Source organism: Toxorhynchites rutilus, chromosome 2 (assembly GCF_029784135.1).
Source record: "Toxorhynchites rutilus septentrionalis strain SRP chromosome 2, ASM2978413v1, whole genome shotgun sequence".
NCBI classification, from domain to species: Eukaryota; Metazoa; Arthropoda; class Insecta; order Diptera; family Culicidae; genus Toxorhynchites; species Toxorhynchites rutilus.
Genome location: NC_073745.1, coordinates 12831931 through 12845048, shown reverse-complemented (window position 1 = coordinate 12845048; position 13118 = coordinate 12831931). Strand labels below are relative to the sequence as shown.

Here is a 13118-nt window from a genome sequence, read left to right as displayed (position 1 = left end):
CTGACAGATAGTATAACCACCTTGGAACGATAGCATCATCGAACCTTTCCAGCACACCTCTGCCGCGCTACGTTGTTGAAATTGCTGGCTCTCAATATTTCCGAAAGAATTCGGATACTCACAAAAAAGTGGAGAGGCTTGCAGTTCAATGTCCCGAGTTTCCAATCTCTAGTCCGTCTTTCCGTGGGTCTAGTCCAATTGTCCGGTCTCGACTTCCTATCTCGTCAGAGAACCATCGTACATAGCTCTGTTTAGAGTCCCGTGATGACACTAGGAAAATGATCAGCTGCCCCTTACATGGTAAACTGACGCTGCTTTGAGCCGCACCTGCATGGTAAATAGATCCTCAGATAGACCCTCTTCTCTGTCAGCATATAACTAATCTCATAATGGAAAGTTTTGGCTACCATGTTCTATCTAGCTTCAAGCGTCATCTTATGAATTCTTTGGCCCGAGTTCTGTCTAAGCCGGCAACTACATAAGCTTCATCCATGAAAAACTCTGCTATGCTCAAAGGTAAATTTTAGAGGCGAATGAACTACAAAGTTTAAGGCCTCAATGAAGCATACAACCAAAGTAAATTTATTAATTTTACCAGTTTTGCGAACGATGTAGATAATGCTGTTCTGTTTTCTGCTTTCTGAAATTCTTAGCACTACGTTAGTTCTTAATAATAAAGAAATCAAGACGAAATACAATTTACAATTTACAGAGAGCGAGCAGCTACCATAAGCATCCAAATTCGGCCAATAGATGCAAATCAATCGCAAAAAACGGGATTTTCTTTCCAATGACCACTCACTTCCAATTGTTTCAACATTTTTATATCAAACTTTTTTTCCTACTAGCACTTTTTAGTTTCTTATCTCAGTTCCATAACATATCTAATATTTAAAACTATCTCAGTATAATGACTTTCCACAATCAATAGTAATAGTCACCACCATTCACAATACTTGCCAGCACACTGTCAAGTCAATTTAGTGTTTTTCCTTTCTACATAATTGCACATCATGCTTTTGCTGAAGCTTCACGAACATATTCTTCTTCTTCTTTTTGGCTTTAAGAGGGTTTAAACTTTTCAGTTCATTCGCCTCTAGCACGAACATATAGATGTTCCAGGACTGCGCTCATTCTCCTCACACCAAATTTGAGTAACAATAGACCAAAACATGGGAGAACGATTCTATAGGATGATCGGACAAAATTAGAAAGGTTCTTTCAGTAGGTATCCCGGTAATGAAAAAATTGGAAACTACATATGCTAAAACTTCATGTTAATTTTGCGAATCACATGCACGCTGCCCAAACATCTTAGGAACATAGGAACGGGATACATAATGAACAATTTTATCTGAACTTATTGCAAAACATCAATTCTCAACCAAACACGACTTCTCAAGTACATTCGATACGCTTCTAAATGCTCTAAGTCTCATCACAGAAAAACACACACGTGCGCCCATGTCTATTGTCGTCTAGCTGTGCTGCAGCATACCTAAATCGAAATGTTAACGCACCGGTTGTCTCCCCTTCTTGCCCTCCAACCAACATTCGAAATGAATTACTACTATATTTTTTACAATTTCGCTTCCTCGAATAGTTTGTTAGCATTGTTTTTGAAGTGTGTATAATATAAGCTGATTAATTTGTGATAGCTTGGTAAGTATTTGCAATTTCTTGTTTTTTCTTTTATGCGGATTTGTGTGCTTTTTGTTATTCAGTTGTTCTACGGATTGATTCAGACTTTCACAGGTTTTTGGTAATATTGTTGAATATTCTTCTCCCCCACCAGGACTCCAGATCGAAGGGTTTGAAGTCTATCAGTACCGCACTGGGTGGTTCATTGTAGTACACCGTTGTCGTACTACTGTCTGAGCAGGTGGAGGACGCAGAGCTGGTGCTGCAGGACGAGGAGAGTGAGGTAATGGAGACTGCAATCGAAATGAAATGGTTTAGTAAACAGAGCAATTACGAACATTCGTTACCCACTTGAACTGTCTGGCGAACCCGGAATATCGTAGGGGTTGGATGCAGCCACCATGTTCCACGCTGAAACGACAAAAATGGTATCAATCGATTACTAACTAGGAGGGAGGCAAGATTTGGGAACACATTATGCGATTTGTTTTCGACGAAAATGTATTCGACAACATCAATGACGCAGCATCTTTGCACCAACAGCTGGGAGCAGTATCAGTTTGAGCGAGCTGACAAGAAATTCAATTGAAACAATAAACAAACATGTTGCGATTGAATACACGGCGTCATGCGAGGGTCAACGCACCAACACACTGTTAGCATGAATGAGCATCTATAATAAAACACTTACAATCATTGATGTATTTGATCAGCTCTTCGTGTTGTGGACTAAGACGTTCTGGTTGTGATTGATGTTGTGTCCGCAAGTGGTGCGAGGATGATTTCTTCGCTGCCTGGAATACCGGCCGGGGAAAACTGAAACAGCAGAAAATCCGATATAAACTAGCTGACCCGGCAAACGTTGTTCTGTCATATAAATTATGTCTAGTGAATGTTTTGGGTGTTAAATAAAACATAATAAACTAATATACTAACTAATAAACTAATTGTAAGTGTGCATTCAATTTAACGATATATAAAATTGATCGAATGTAATCGATAAAAAATAACGAATGAAATGATTTGAATGAAAGCTTGTATGATGTATGGTCTTTTAAAAGTTAAATGTGAAGGGATAAAGCAATCTCTGATGCACCGCATTTATTCGTCGTTGTCAATCAATCGAGAAGTATTCACGTTGGTATTCTTAACTTGAAACACAGCCAAACTGCTTTCATTATACACGGACTTGCGAATGTATTAATTAAAAATTCTGGTTTTAAATATACATGCAAACTCTCTACAAGTTTGCATAACAAGATGAATTGCTTCTATTCTCTGTTGAAGATTGTAGTAGAACAAGAAATGTAGTAAAAAAAACAATAGGACTGTAAAAAACAATAGAACAACCTGACACACACAGTTTATCTTTCAAAAAATCTTCATTTGTTGGTTCAGCTTCAATTTCATCTGTTCGTCAATTAATGATAACCCTTTCTGTGCATCCGCAAGAATTTGGACCTTTCTGGCCTCTATCCCCTTCGCTTCATGTGCCGCTTCGCGTTTCCGTTCCGCTACGATCTTCTGCATCTTCCTGATTGGACTTCTTGAGAGTTTCCACGTAACGCTCGTGCGAACTCTTTGCGTATTACATGGGACTTTATGTTATTTCAACATTTAAGACTCCACCAGCATCCAAAATGACATTGTGAACAACGCGCAACGAGTTCTGGTCATTTTGGTTTACAACCAAACATTCTTTGTTTTCCCGCTGCGCCTATGAGTTTCACCCACAAGATGTCCAAGCGCTCTTCTTTTCGACGATAGTTTTTGTTGCATGTCGCACGAACCCAGAGCATCACAAAACTGTTTCGAATTCCTGTTTAATTTTGTCCGCCACGGTACCAATAATTCTATCTTTCTCCACGAAATATTAAAGAGCGAAATTCATGCGCTTCTTTGCAAAATCAGCATAGTTTGCAATAATTGCTGGATCGATACAAGAAATATATCCTGTCACGGGATACGACAAAGATGATCGTTCCTTCATTTTTCGAAGAAATGCTATAGAGCTCTTGCTACACATACATGCAGACCATCTGTTGGGCAAACATCATTTGTTTACATACGTAGCTTCTATGCAGCAGAAGCGGATTCATTATCAATCGACGTTCTTGTAGATGATTTAAATACAGTTGCGATTTTTCTATTAGCGCGAAATATTTCGTAGAGCTAACATGAACTTTGTGAAACAGTTAGGCAAGCTATTTACCGAACAAGAGCTTTTGTGTGACGCATATTGTTTAACTTACTAGCACCTATTTCGCGATGTTCATTGAGCGACTTTTCCACTTTCCCACTTTGAATCAAAAAAATAACAGGAAAGGATGTTCGGACCTAGATTCAAGACACAGAGGCACGAGCTCACGTTCGTAGCCATAACAGAAATTTCTATTTTTTTCCGTGTATATGGCTTTGACGCTAAAAGTAAAAATGTTTATGTAAAGAGACACATATTTGCATGTTATTAATATAGTGTAGCGCGTATTTTTTATAACTATTTCGCTAAAATCATTATTTAAACAAAGCTCAATCTTGTCGATCCATATAAATACTATACAGCGATCTCTTTTGCCTGCCAAACAGATCACTAATATATACGCACGCTGCAAGCGCCTTATGTAGTAGGGGAGGACGGGGTAAGACAGCCACCCTAAGCATGGAGTACAATAAAACACAATGTCTACAAAATTGAAGCATTGCTTCTTGTCAGCATCGATCTTTAAGATGTTTTCCGCAATCACGTTCATTCTCAGAAAGTTATTACTTCTTATATGGTAAATCAAAAAAGGTATGAAAATAGTGCTTCTAAAATCATGCCGGCAAAGTTGGCCACCACTAGGGGTGAGACGGCCACCAGGGTTACCATATCTACAGAATAATCTGTATTTATACAGATTTTTCAGACTTTTTGAAACCAAGAATCTGTAGATACAGATTACAGTTTTTTTATGGTTTTCATACAGATTTACAGATTTTTCAAAATAACGACCCAATATTAATCATGGCTTGATCTCAATAATGTTTTTCCCAATTCACCAATTTTATTCATAGAGCATTTGAATCAGTCTGAATGAGAGTCATTTTGGCATTCATATGTAGCGTGTAGTACTGCTTTCTCATGTTCAATCTAACGCGAAAAGATGGAAAAGTCTGCGTCATAGGTTAGCTTCAGAATAAAGAAACAATACTGTTTATCTTTTTCCTACTAAAGCACAGTGATTGCGATTTTTTACATGGATACCATCAACATCGTCAAATTCATAATAATTATCTATGATACTAAAGCTAAGATTGTGCATCAAAATTGAACTTATAAATTTAACCTTTTGCGGTCGCATTAAATTTTGACATATGTGTCGCAATTATTTTCGCTTGAAAAAGCAATATATGTATTAGGACTACCGGTAAGTATCTTGTTTTTTTTTCAAATGAATGCTTTATTCTGCAAAAATGGTTACAAATTAATTATTCAAAGTATTGCCCATCGCTAGTCACAACTTTTTCCCATCTTTCTGGCAGTTCACGGATCCCTTTGAGGAAATAATCGGCCGGTTAGTCGGCTAACCACGAATCGATCCAATTATTTACTTCTTCAAAATTAAAGAAGTGCTGGTCAATCAGAAAATGAGCAATGTCTGGAAAATACGGCGGGTGGGATAGGACCTCCCATTTCAGCGTTTCCAAGTATGTTTTGACCGGTTTCGCGACATGCGGCCGAGCATTGTCGTGCTGCAAAATAACTTTATCGTGTCTTAGCTCGTATTGTGGCCGTTTTTCCTTCAGTGCACGCCTCAAACGCATCAATTGTCAATTGTCGTCGGTAGAGGTCCCCCGTAATGGTTTCATTCGGTTTTAGCAGCTTATAGTACACCACACCCAGCTGGTCCCACCAAATAGACAGCAAAATTTTCTGGCCGTGAATATTCTGCGCGGCCGTCGATGTCGATGCATGGTCGGGGTATCCATACGTTGCCCGACGTTAAGGATTATCGTAATGGACCCACTTTTCGCCGCCAGTAACGATTCGATGCAAAAAACCCTTTCTTTTATGCCATTGGAGCTGTTGTGCGCACGTGAAAAAACGACGCTCGACGTCTCGTGGCTTCAATTCATACGGCACCCAATGTCCTATCTTTCGGATCATTCCCATTGCTTTTGAACGATCGGATATGGTTTGCTGAGCTACTCCAAGTGTATCTGCGAGTTCTTGTTACGTTTGTGACGGATCTTGATCAAGTAAGGCCTCCAAATCTTCATCTTCAAACTTTTTTAGGGGTCCGGAACGTTCTTCGTCTTCCAAGTCAAAATTACCACTTTTGAACCGTGCAAACCATGTCTGACACGTTCGCTCAGTTGGAGCATGGTCACCATAAACTTCCACCAAAATGCGATGACTTTCCGCAGCTTTTTTCTCGATATTGTAGTAATGAAGTAACAATCCCCGCAAAAACACTCTCGTTGGTACGAAATTCGACATATTCGAAGTGGCAAAAAACTATTTTTTAAGGCTACTTTTTACATATGCTACATATGATTCTTCTTCGTGTGATATCTTTCGAAGTAGTCCCCAAATTGCAGTCACAGTTTTCGCATGTATCACAAATATAACCCCCACCTTCCCATATTCTTTACAGTCCTGTCACAAAATCAAGATATTTTTCTCAGAGACTTCATTTTTCTCCACAACACCACAACTAGCTATTTGGGGACTGCGGCCATCTTGGATTTGGATTTCTCATGATCTGCTATGTTCTACTAGCCGAGCACTTTCATTTGATACCCATACTGATGAGGTTTTGGAAAAAATATATATGGCACCATTTAGAGGATTTACATTTTTCATAAATAACTGTGTTCTGCGGTTCTGAGAAAACATGTGATCCGTCATTTTGTAGTGGTTCTGAAAAAATATGTGGTCCGCCATTGAAGCGGTTGAGAAAATATGTAATCCGCCATTTTGTAGCGGCCACCATCTTGGGTTTATGTGTTTCATAAATAAGTGTTTCACTGGTCAAGCCCATTCATTCGATACACATATTGATGGAGTTTTGGGAAAACCCATATGTATTTAATTAATTATTTACTATGATTCTTCATCCCATTGTGAGATTAAATCTGATTCACAACTTTTCGCCAATAAACCCGATCCATGGCTGCAGTTCTCCAACTCCCGACTGCACCGATTCTCCACCCTGCTCCACCTGATAACCCATATTGATGGAATTTTGAGAAAATATGTACATAATCCGCCATTTTGTAGCGGCTGCCATCTTAGATTTTCAAGATCATGAAATACGCAGTTTTATAATGACACCAGAGATAAAGATGTGTTCCAAATTTCGGATCCATCCGACAACAGGAAGGGGGTTAAATTTTCTATTAATGTGGTACAGCGCTACAGACAAAGTAACAAAGTCACAAACATACAAACGGGTTATGCTAGATAAAACCGTTTAATAAACAAGTGCAACTCATAATTATTTTACGTTTACGTATCCGGAGTGGAAAAAAATCAATACTCCGGATAATCGAGTCCGACCTGTACCAACAAAAATGACGCAGTAGTACCACGTTGAGAAGGAGAACGTTGGGTGTGTTTGGGCCATTGAAAAATAACATCGGGAGAGTCGTATAGACGGTATGTGTCAACGATAAATATCAGATTATTGTTTTATCGAATCACAATTTCTCGCCTCACTGTGCAGTCGCTTATCATGATTCCAGCAACGCTTGCACACTGAATCTACACACATGCTCTCTAGCAGGCGTTTTATCAGGATCGATGACAATATCGTGATTGTCATTTTGCAATCCAAACATTCAAAAAACAAAAATCCAGTGTTGCATAACTATAGAACCAGATGGAAAAACTCTCACTCCTTTACAAAATTAACGTCCATTTCACATGGATTACAATAAGTTTCTAATTTGTAGGTCATCTTTAGTTCTCAATCAGTTCGAATAACCCATTCGAGGTGGTTTTGACCAGAAGACGCTGCTTTGTTAAGCTCTTCAAATCACTCATACTGCTTGTAAGCTGCGTACGATCACTCTCCATATTTTCTTGATAGGTTTTGATTTTGTAAGCAAGCTAACCAGTCCAGAATCTGAAGCCCCTATTCAATAAACCATACCTTGACTTTCCGGATGTTATGAATTGATGCCACATTACCCAATTGTCACGGTGTTTTTGATGCAAAAACAGAAGTAAATGATTCTGAAGTACTTCATTGCACAACGATAAAGTTCAAATGGCCAGTCTTTTAAATGAAGATAGTTATTATATCCTACAGTCCCAACGTTCGTAATGGTTCAATCATGTTCTACACTGATGGGTCGAAAATGGGAATCAAAACAGGTGCCAGAATGTATGGTCCCAGAACAAAAATCTCTGTGGCTATGGGAAATTGGTCAACAGTTTTTCAGGCAGAAATAACTGCAATAATAGAAGGTTTAAATGTCTGCCTCAAAAGAAAATATAGACATGCTAAAATCTGCCTGTTCTCAGACAGTCAAGCGACATTTAAAGCTCTAAATGCTTTTAAATGCTCTTCGAAAATTGTCTGGGAATGCATTTCCCTTTTACGGCAATTGAGTCAGATAAGTTCGGCACAATTGTACTGGATTCCTGGCCATTGCGGTATAGAGAGCAACGAGCGAGCAGATGAATTTGCCAGGAACGGCTCAAACTCACCATTCACTGGTCCAGAACCATTCTGTGGACTTCCTGACTGTGTGTTGAAAAGTGAGTTGAATAAATGGGAAGACCGGGAAGTGACAGCCAATTGGCAAAACTTAAACAGGCGAAAAAAAATTATTACGCCGAGTATTAAAATTACTCAACAGCTACTAAGCCTTAGTAAGAAAGATTTCAGCACATTCACTGGTCTTGTAACAGCACACTGCCCGAGTAAATACCATCTTAAAAACATAGGTTTAGCACAAGATGATATTTGTCCCTTTTGTAATGCCGAAAGCGAAACCTCGGAACATTTGCTCTGTAACTGCCGAGCTCTAACTAGACGCAGACTTCAACACCTTGATAAAGCTATTCCGGAGCCCAAGGAAATTTGGTCTGCGTCGCCGATCAGGACTATTAATTTTATCAAACGGATTATTCCTGATTGGCACCTATCACGCTATAGCTTTCAGTCTACTCCTTCATCAAGAAGTAGTAGATAAGCTTGAAGTGAAGTATAAAAAAGGGGTATACCACAATAGTTCAAAATAATGGACGTAGTGGTTCACGCCCAACAGGGGGAAAAATATACTACAGTATATACTTCAACCCAACCGACTTCTTACATATCTCTGGAAACTCAGAAAAAATTAGTGGTTCTATAGTTGTGAAACGCAGTGTATGTTATGCAAGTACACCAAGAGTGAGACTCGATGTTGTACGCAAAGGGGTTAATATATAGTAATCGGTACCCCAGCGGTATCATATATGAGGAGCTCAAAAGGAACAGGGTGTAAGTGACTTAATCGATTTCTCACCATCATCTTTTTCTTTAGTTAATAACTCAACTGCAAAAACGTTCCAATTTTAGTTTGCTATAGAATCCGATAGATGAGGTTCAGACCTATCTTCCCCATTGTCAAATACAGTTGGGAATATGTTTGCAGCTAATTTATAACCAAACGAGACAGTCGATGTAGAGAAATCGATGATGTCACTTACGTCCCTTTCATTTTGAGCCCCTCGTGTAATTCACGACTATTCTCATGCTTACCAAGTTTTGTCATAGAGCTATGTCTTTGATTTCTATATAGGGGAATCCTCTACAAAAATGTAACGATTTATTAAGAGTTTTTAAACGCATATTACTCAAATTCGTTATTGCGACATATGTTGTGTTATATACCATTAGACAGGAAATTTATCCAGCTTTTTTTGCTTAAAGCATGAACAGTGAATATAGTAAAAAAAGTTAATAATTTGACGATTCAAATGGTTGTTTTCTTTCGATCGCACTAACCTCTCGCTTTCCTCCCCGATGCAACGAGCAATATTTTTGCCTGAATTCGGGCGTTAGCTCACAATGTGAGTTGATGCGTATAATGAATTATTCTCCATTTACCGATAGTAGACATTTATTAGTTATTGAATTGTATTTTACCCAATCAATTCGTGCTCAATTCACGTTTTTATCGTTTAGGTCTTGCTACTAACAATTTATGTAATTGTGGTCCAGGATGTTATAATATCGAGCATGTTGTTTGGTTATGTAAAAATGCAATCAATGAATTTAACTGGCTGCTGATTTAGAAGATCGAAAGGGTATACTCACGCATATCAGATTATGATAGCTTGTATAGTCGCGATCTTAATATTGTGCTCCCCATATATGTCTTCCTAAGAAACCCGCTTCACTTCCTCGAAAGCGCATGCCTATTCTCCTTTCCTTTTCCTATACATAATCAGAACTGAGTTCACTACTGAAGCTACACGAACTTCCCAAGAGAGCCATGGCCATAAGATACTCAATATACATCACCTGGCTATGAAGTTATTACACCCCCCTACTATGTTTCGGACAATTTCTGTAATCATAGATTTATTTGACTTGGACTTATATTTATGTAGATCTTAACTATTTAGACTTGTGTTTAAAAATGATACATGATGGCTCTTTGTCTTCTCCTGCATAATTGAATAAACAGAAGAAAAGGGTAGTAATGGCTTTAATGATATTTTTGTGTACATTTCTGAACAGAATATAGTTGCGGATTCTATCACGTTCTCTCATCTAATCCGTTTAAAAGATACAAGTTTATACAGGAAACTGTTTTTTCAGGGCTTTCATTGATGCACCAAACGAGAAAAAATTACAGATTTTAAATAATGAAAAAACTGAATTCAAATGCAATTACTACAAACAATCACAGTCCTATGTCAAGATCCCGTCCGTGCCACTAGGCTCAGACCCAACAACTTTTTTTTTTGTATAATTTCACCAAAATCGGTCGAGCCGTTTCGGAGGAGTTCGACCACAAATACCGTGACACGAGATAATAATTAATAATAAATATATAGATTTATTCAAACACAAATTTATTTAGCATCATCACGTCAATTGAACATGAGGATCCGTTCACAACTCATTGCAATCGATTCTAATCTTGGCCATGATATTTTATTTTACAGATGCCCTTACAGTGGGTATCAGTGCTCTGTAATTAAAAATAAACATGTCAATCAACATTACCTCACCGATTAAGTGCATTAGCTGACAGTATCAGTATCATTGTCACAAATGCAAGCCGAATGTTGCACAAGGATTAAGAAGTGAAAAACCAACAGCAAAAGAAACAAATAGTTCTTGCCTCCAGATGCGCGAAAGTTATTTTTACATCATTAACGGTTGAGACCAAAGCGGACAACATTTGTGGTTTACATTGTAAAATGTTCATGGCTCATTAGCGCTTTTGAAAAGATTGTCTCATGGCCGTTTTGCAGCATTTGTGCTCGCACAAAATGAAAAAAAAAGATATCCATCAAACATAATTTCAATTTTCCTATAGGATTCTCTGTTTCCCACATTTACCCACATTGAAGCTTATCTTATGTTACAGGAAACTCTCAAATAAGCCTAAACAAATAGTGTTCACGGAAACGACTCTGGAGAGAAGACACAAATCTGATGTAAAGAAAAAAAAAGAGCTTATCTAAGTTTACACAGTCAATATCTATGAAGACAGTTTATCAATCATCTCAGTGTCACATTTTTACCCCCAGGATAACTATTATTACATGAGAGATGCTGTCTGGATCGTATTTCAAGCCTGAAAACAGAGCAGGCTAATTTATGCATCCTCAGGCAATGATTGTAGAGCTATGCTACGGTCTGGACCGGAGAATGTTGCGTCCAAACATTGTACCCATCGCGTCTACCACAAACACGTGCTCGAACAGACTTTCACACGCCTCAGTGTTACAGCCTTTTAGCACTTCTAATACAGTACTATAATAAGAAATTCGATTTCTCCAATTTACAGAATGCATTTCGACCCATATTTGATAATCAAATTAACGGATCTATGTTAAAATAACCTTTGCTAGCCTGTTTATTCTAAAGGACATGGTACGCTGTCCGACCGGAAAAATACATACAATGCAATGATACTAAAAAGCACGAGTTTATACATTTCGTAATATGCCGGTTTTGATAGCGGCGAGTTAAATTCATGTTTAACTTGCTGTGAATTAACCAAAACTATCTAACACGTTCGGCAAAACTGGAATCACTATCCCGTTTTGACATTTATACCTCCATCCAGCATCGGGATGTGTTACATAACATCAACAAGGAGACAAATCGGTAGACTACTAAAATGGTCCCAGATTTACTACTATGGACACTCCTAGGTAAACTAAGTCAAAACTGGATCTCTAAAATAACGAGGTTAGGTAGTTGTTATGTAAACTTCTACTCTTCGAGACTCACCTTAATTCACTGGCAATATCACAGTCTCCGTTCTTCTTGCCCAAATCACGCATCAGCTCGAATTTCTCATAGTTCTGAGGAATACCTAAGGAACAACCAGAGAAAAAGTAGAATATCCTGAACGAAATACTCTATCTACCGATATAACGATTTCAAAATGCTCCGGTCGCGGAAAAAATCGATTGCACAACATTTAATTTTATATCCGTCATATGACTTTTTTGCGTGTACTTGTTATTATCATAATCTTTACCTCTTCTTGTTTTCGCCACAAGTTTACTAGGACCCTTCGAAACAGTATACATTATAAGCACTCGGCACCGGATAATTCAGTACTACTATTTTTCTTCAATACCGAAGGTGATAAGCCTCATTTATAAGAAACAACAGCACTATTATTTAATCAACTAATGCAAGAACGCGACTGCTGTTCTGCCCGATCCGTCCGATTGAGCCGTGCATGATTTTGAATGACGACAGAGTCTCTCAGAGAGAAATGTGAGCGGGTCAACAGCATGGGAATGAACATCGCTCTCTCACTAGACACACAGTCATGAACCAAAGTACGTAGAATAGCTCCAATAAGAATATGTCAATATCATATTTCAATGAATCAATTCATGAAGGACCTTCTACTAGACACTTTTTTTGCTCTAGAGCTTTCAAGAGCGCGACAAAATAATGACCGACAATCATTACGTGTGATTTGTAACCCCCACTACTTTGACACCGGCTCACTCACATTTTTTTATGAACACATTCACTCAAATAAACATCTGGAACCATGGTTGCCAAGTGTTTTGCGGCAATGTCTGGCTGTTGAAGAGTAAAAAGGTCAGATTTGTCTGGGTTTTTTTTATTTCAATGTACTTTTTTTATTATTTGCGCTTTCACTGCGATTTTTGTAAGTAACAGATACATTTCTTGATGAAAAATGAAGGGTTAATTCTTTTCAAGACAGCATCAAGTAATCCTCCTAATGACATCATATTGTTTGCACCTTCGGTACCAAAACCAACGAGATAC

General features: G+C 38.2%; 1 protein-coding gene across 1 annotated transcript; it reads right to left on the bottom strand.

The window, feature by feature from the left end:
- Positions 1-808: 808 nt before the first annotated feature.
- LOC129769526 (MAPK regulated corepressor interacting protein 2) lies at positions 809-12700 on the bottom strand. The gene is made up of 5 exons (XM_055771854.1): positions 12346-12700; positions 12093-12177; positions 2333-2457; positions 1993-2052; positions 809-1934 (listed from the first exon to the last, which is right to left on the bottom strand). Exons 1-5 carry the CDS (start codon positions 12395-12397, stop codon positions 1750-1752), a joined length of 507 nt encoding a protein of 168 aa, XP_055627829.1. The 5' UTR covers positions 12398-12700; the 3' UTR covers positions 809-1749.
- Between the last annotated feature and the right edge of the window lie 418 nt (positions 12701-13118).

Bases quoted from the DNA above. Each gene is read 5' to 3' on its own strand.
- LOC129769526 (XM_055771854.1), bottom strand. From the start codon at position 12,397: ATGTATACTGTTTCGAAGGGTCCTAGTAAACTTGTGGCGAAAACAAGA. The intron at 12,178-12,345 runs GTAAAGATTATG...GTTGTTCCTTAG, and splicing joins TGTGGCGAAAACAAGAAGAG to GTATTCCTCAGAACTATGAG. The intron at 2,053-2,332 runs GTAAGTGTTTTA...TTGTCGTTTCAG, and splicing joins GATCAAATACATCAATGATT to CGTGGAACATGGTGGCTGCA.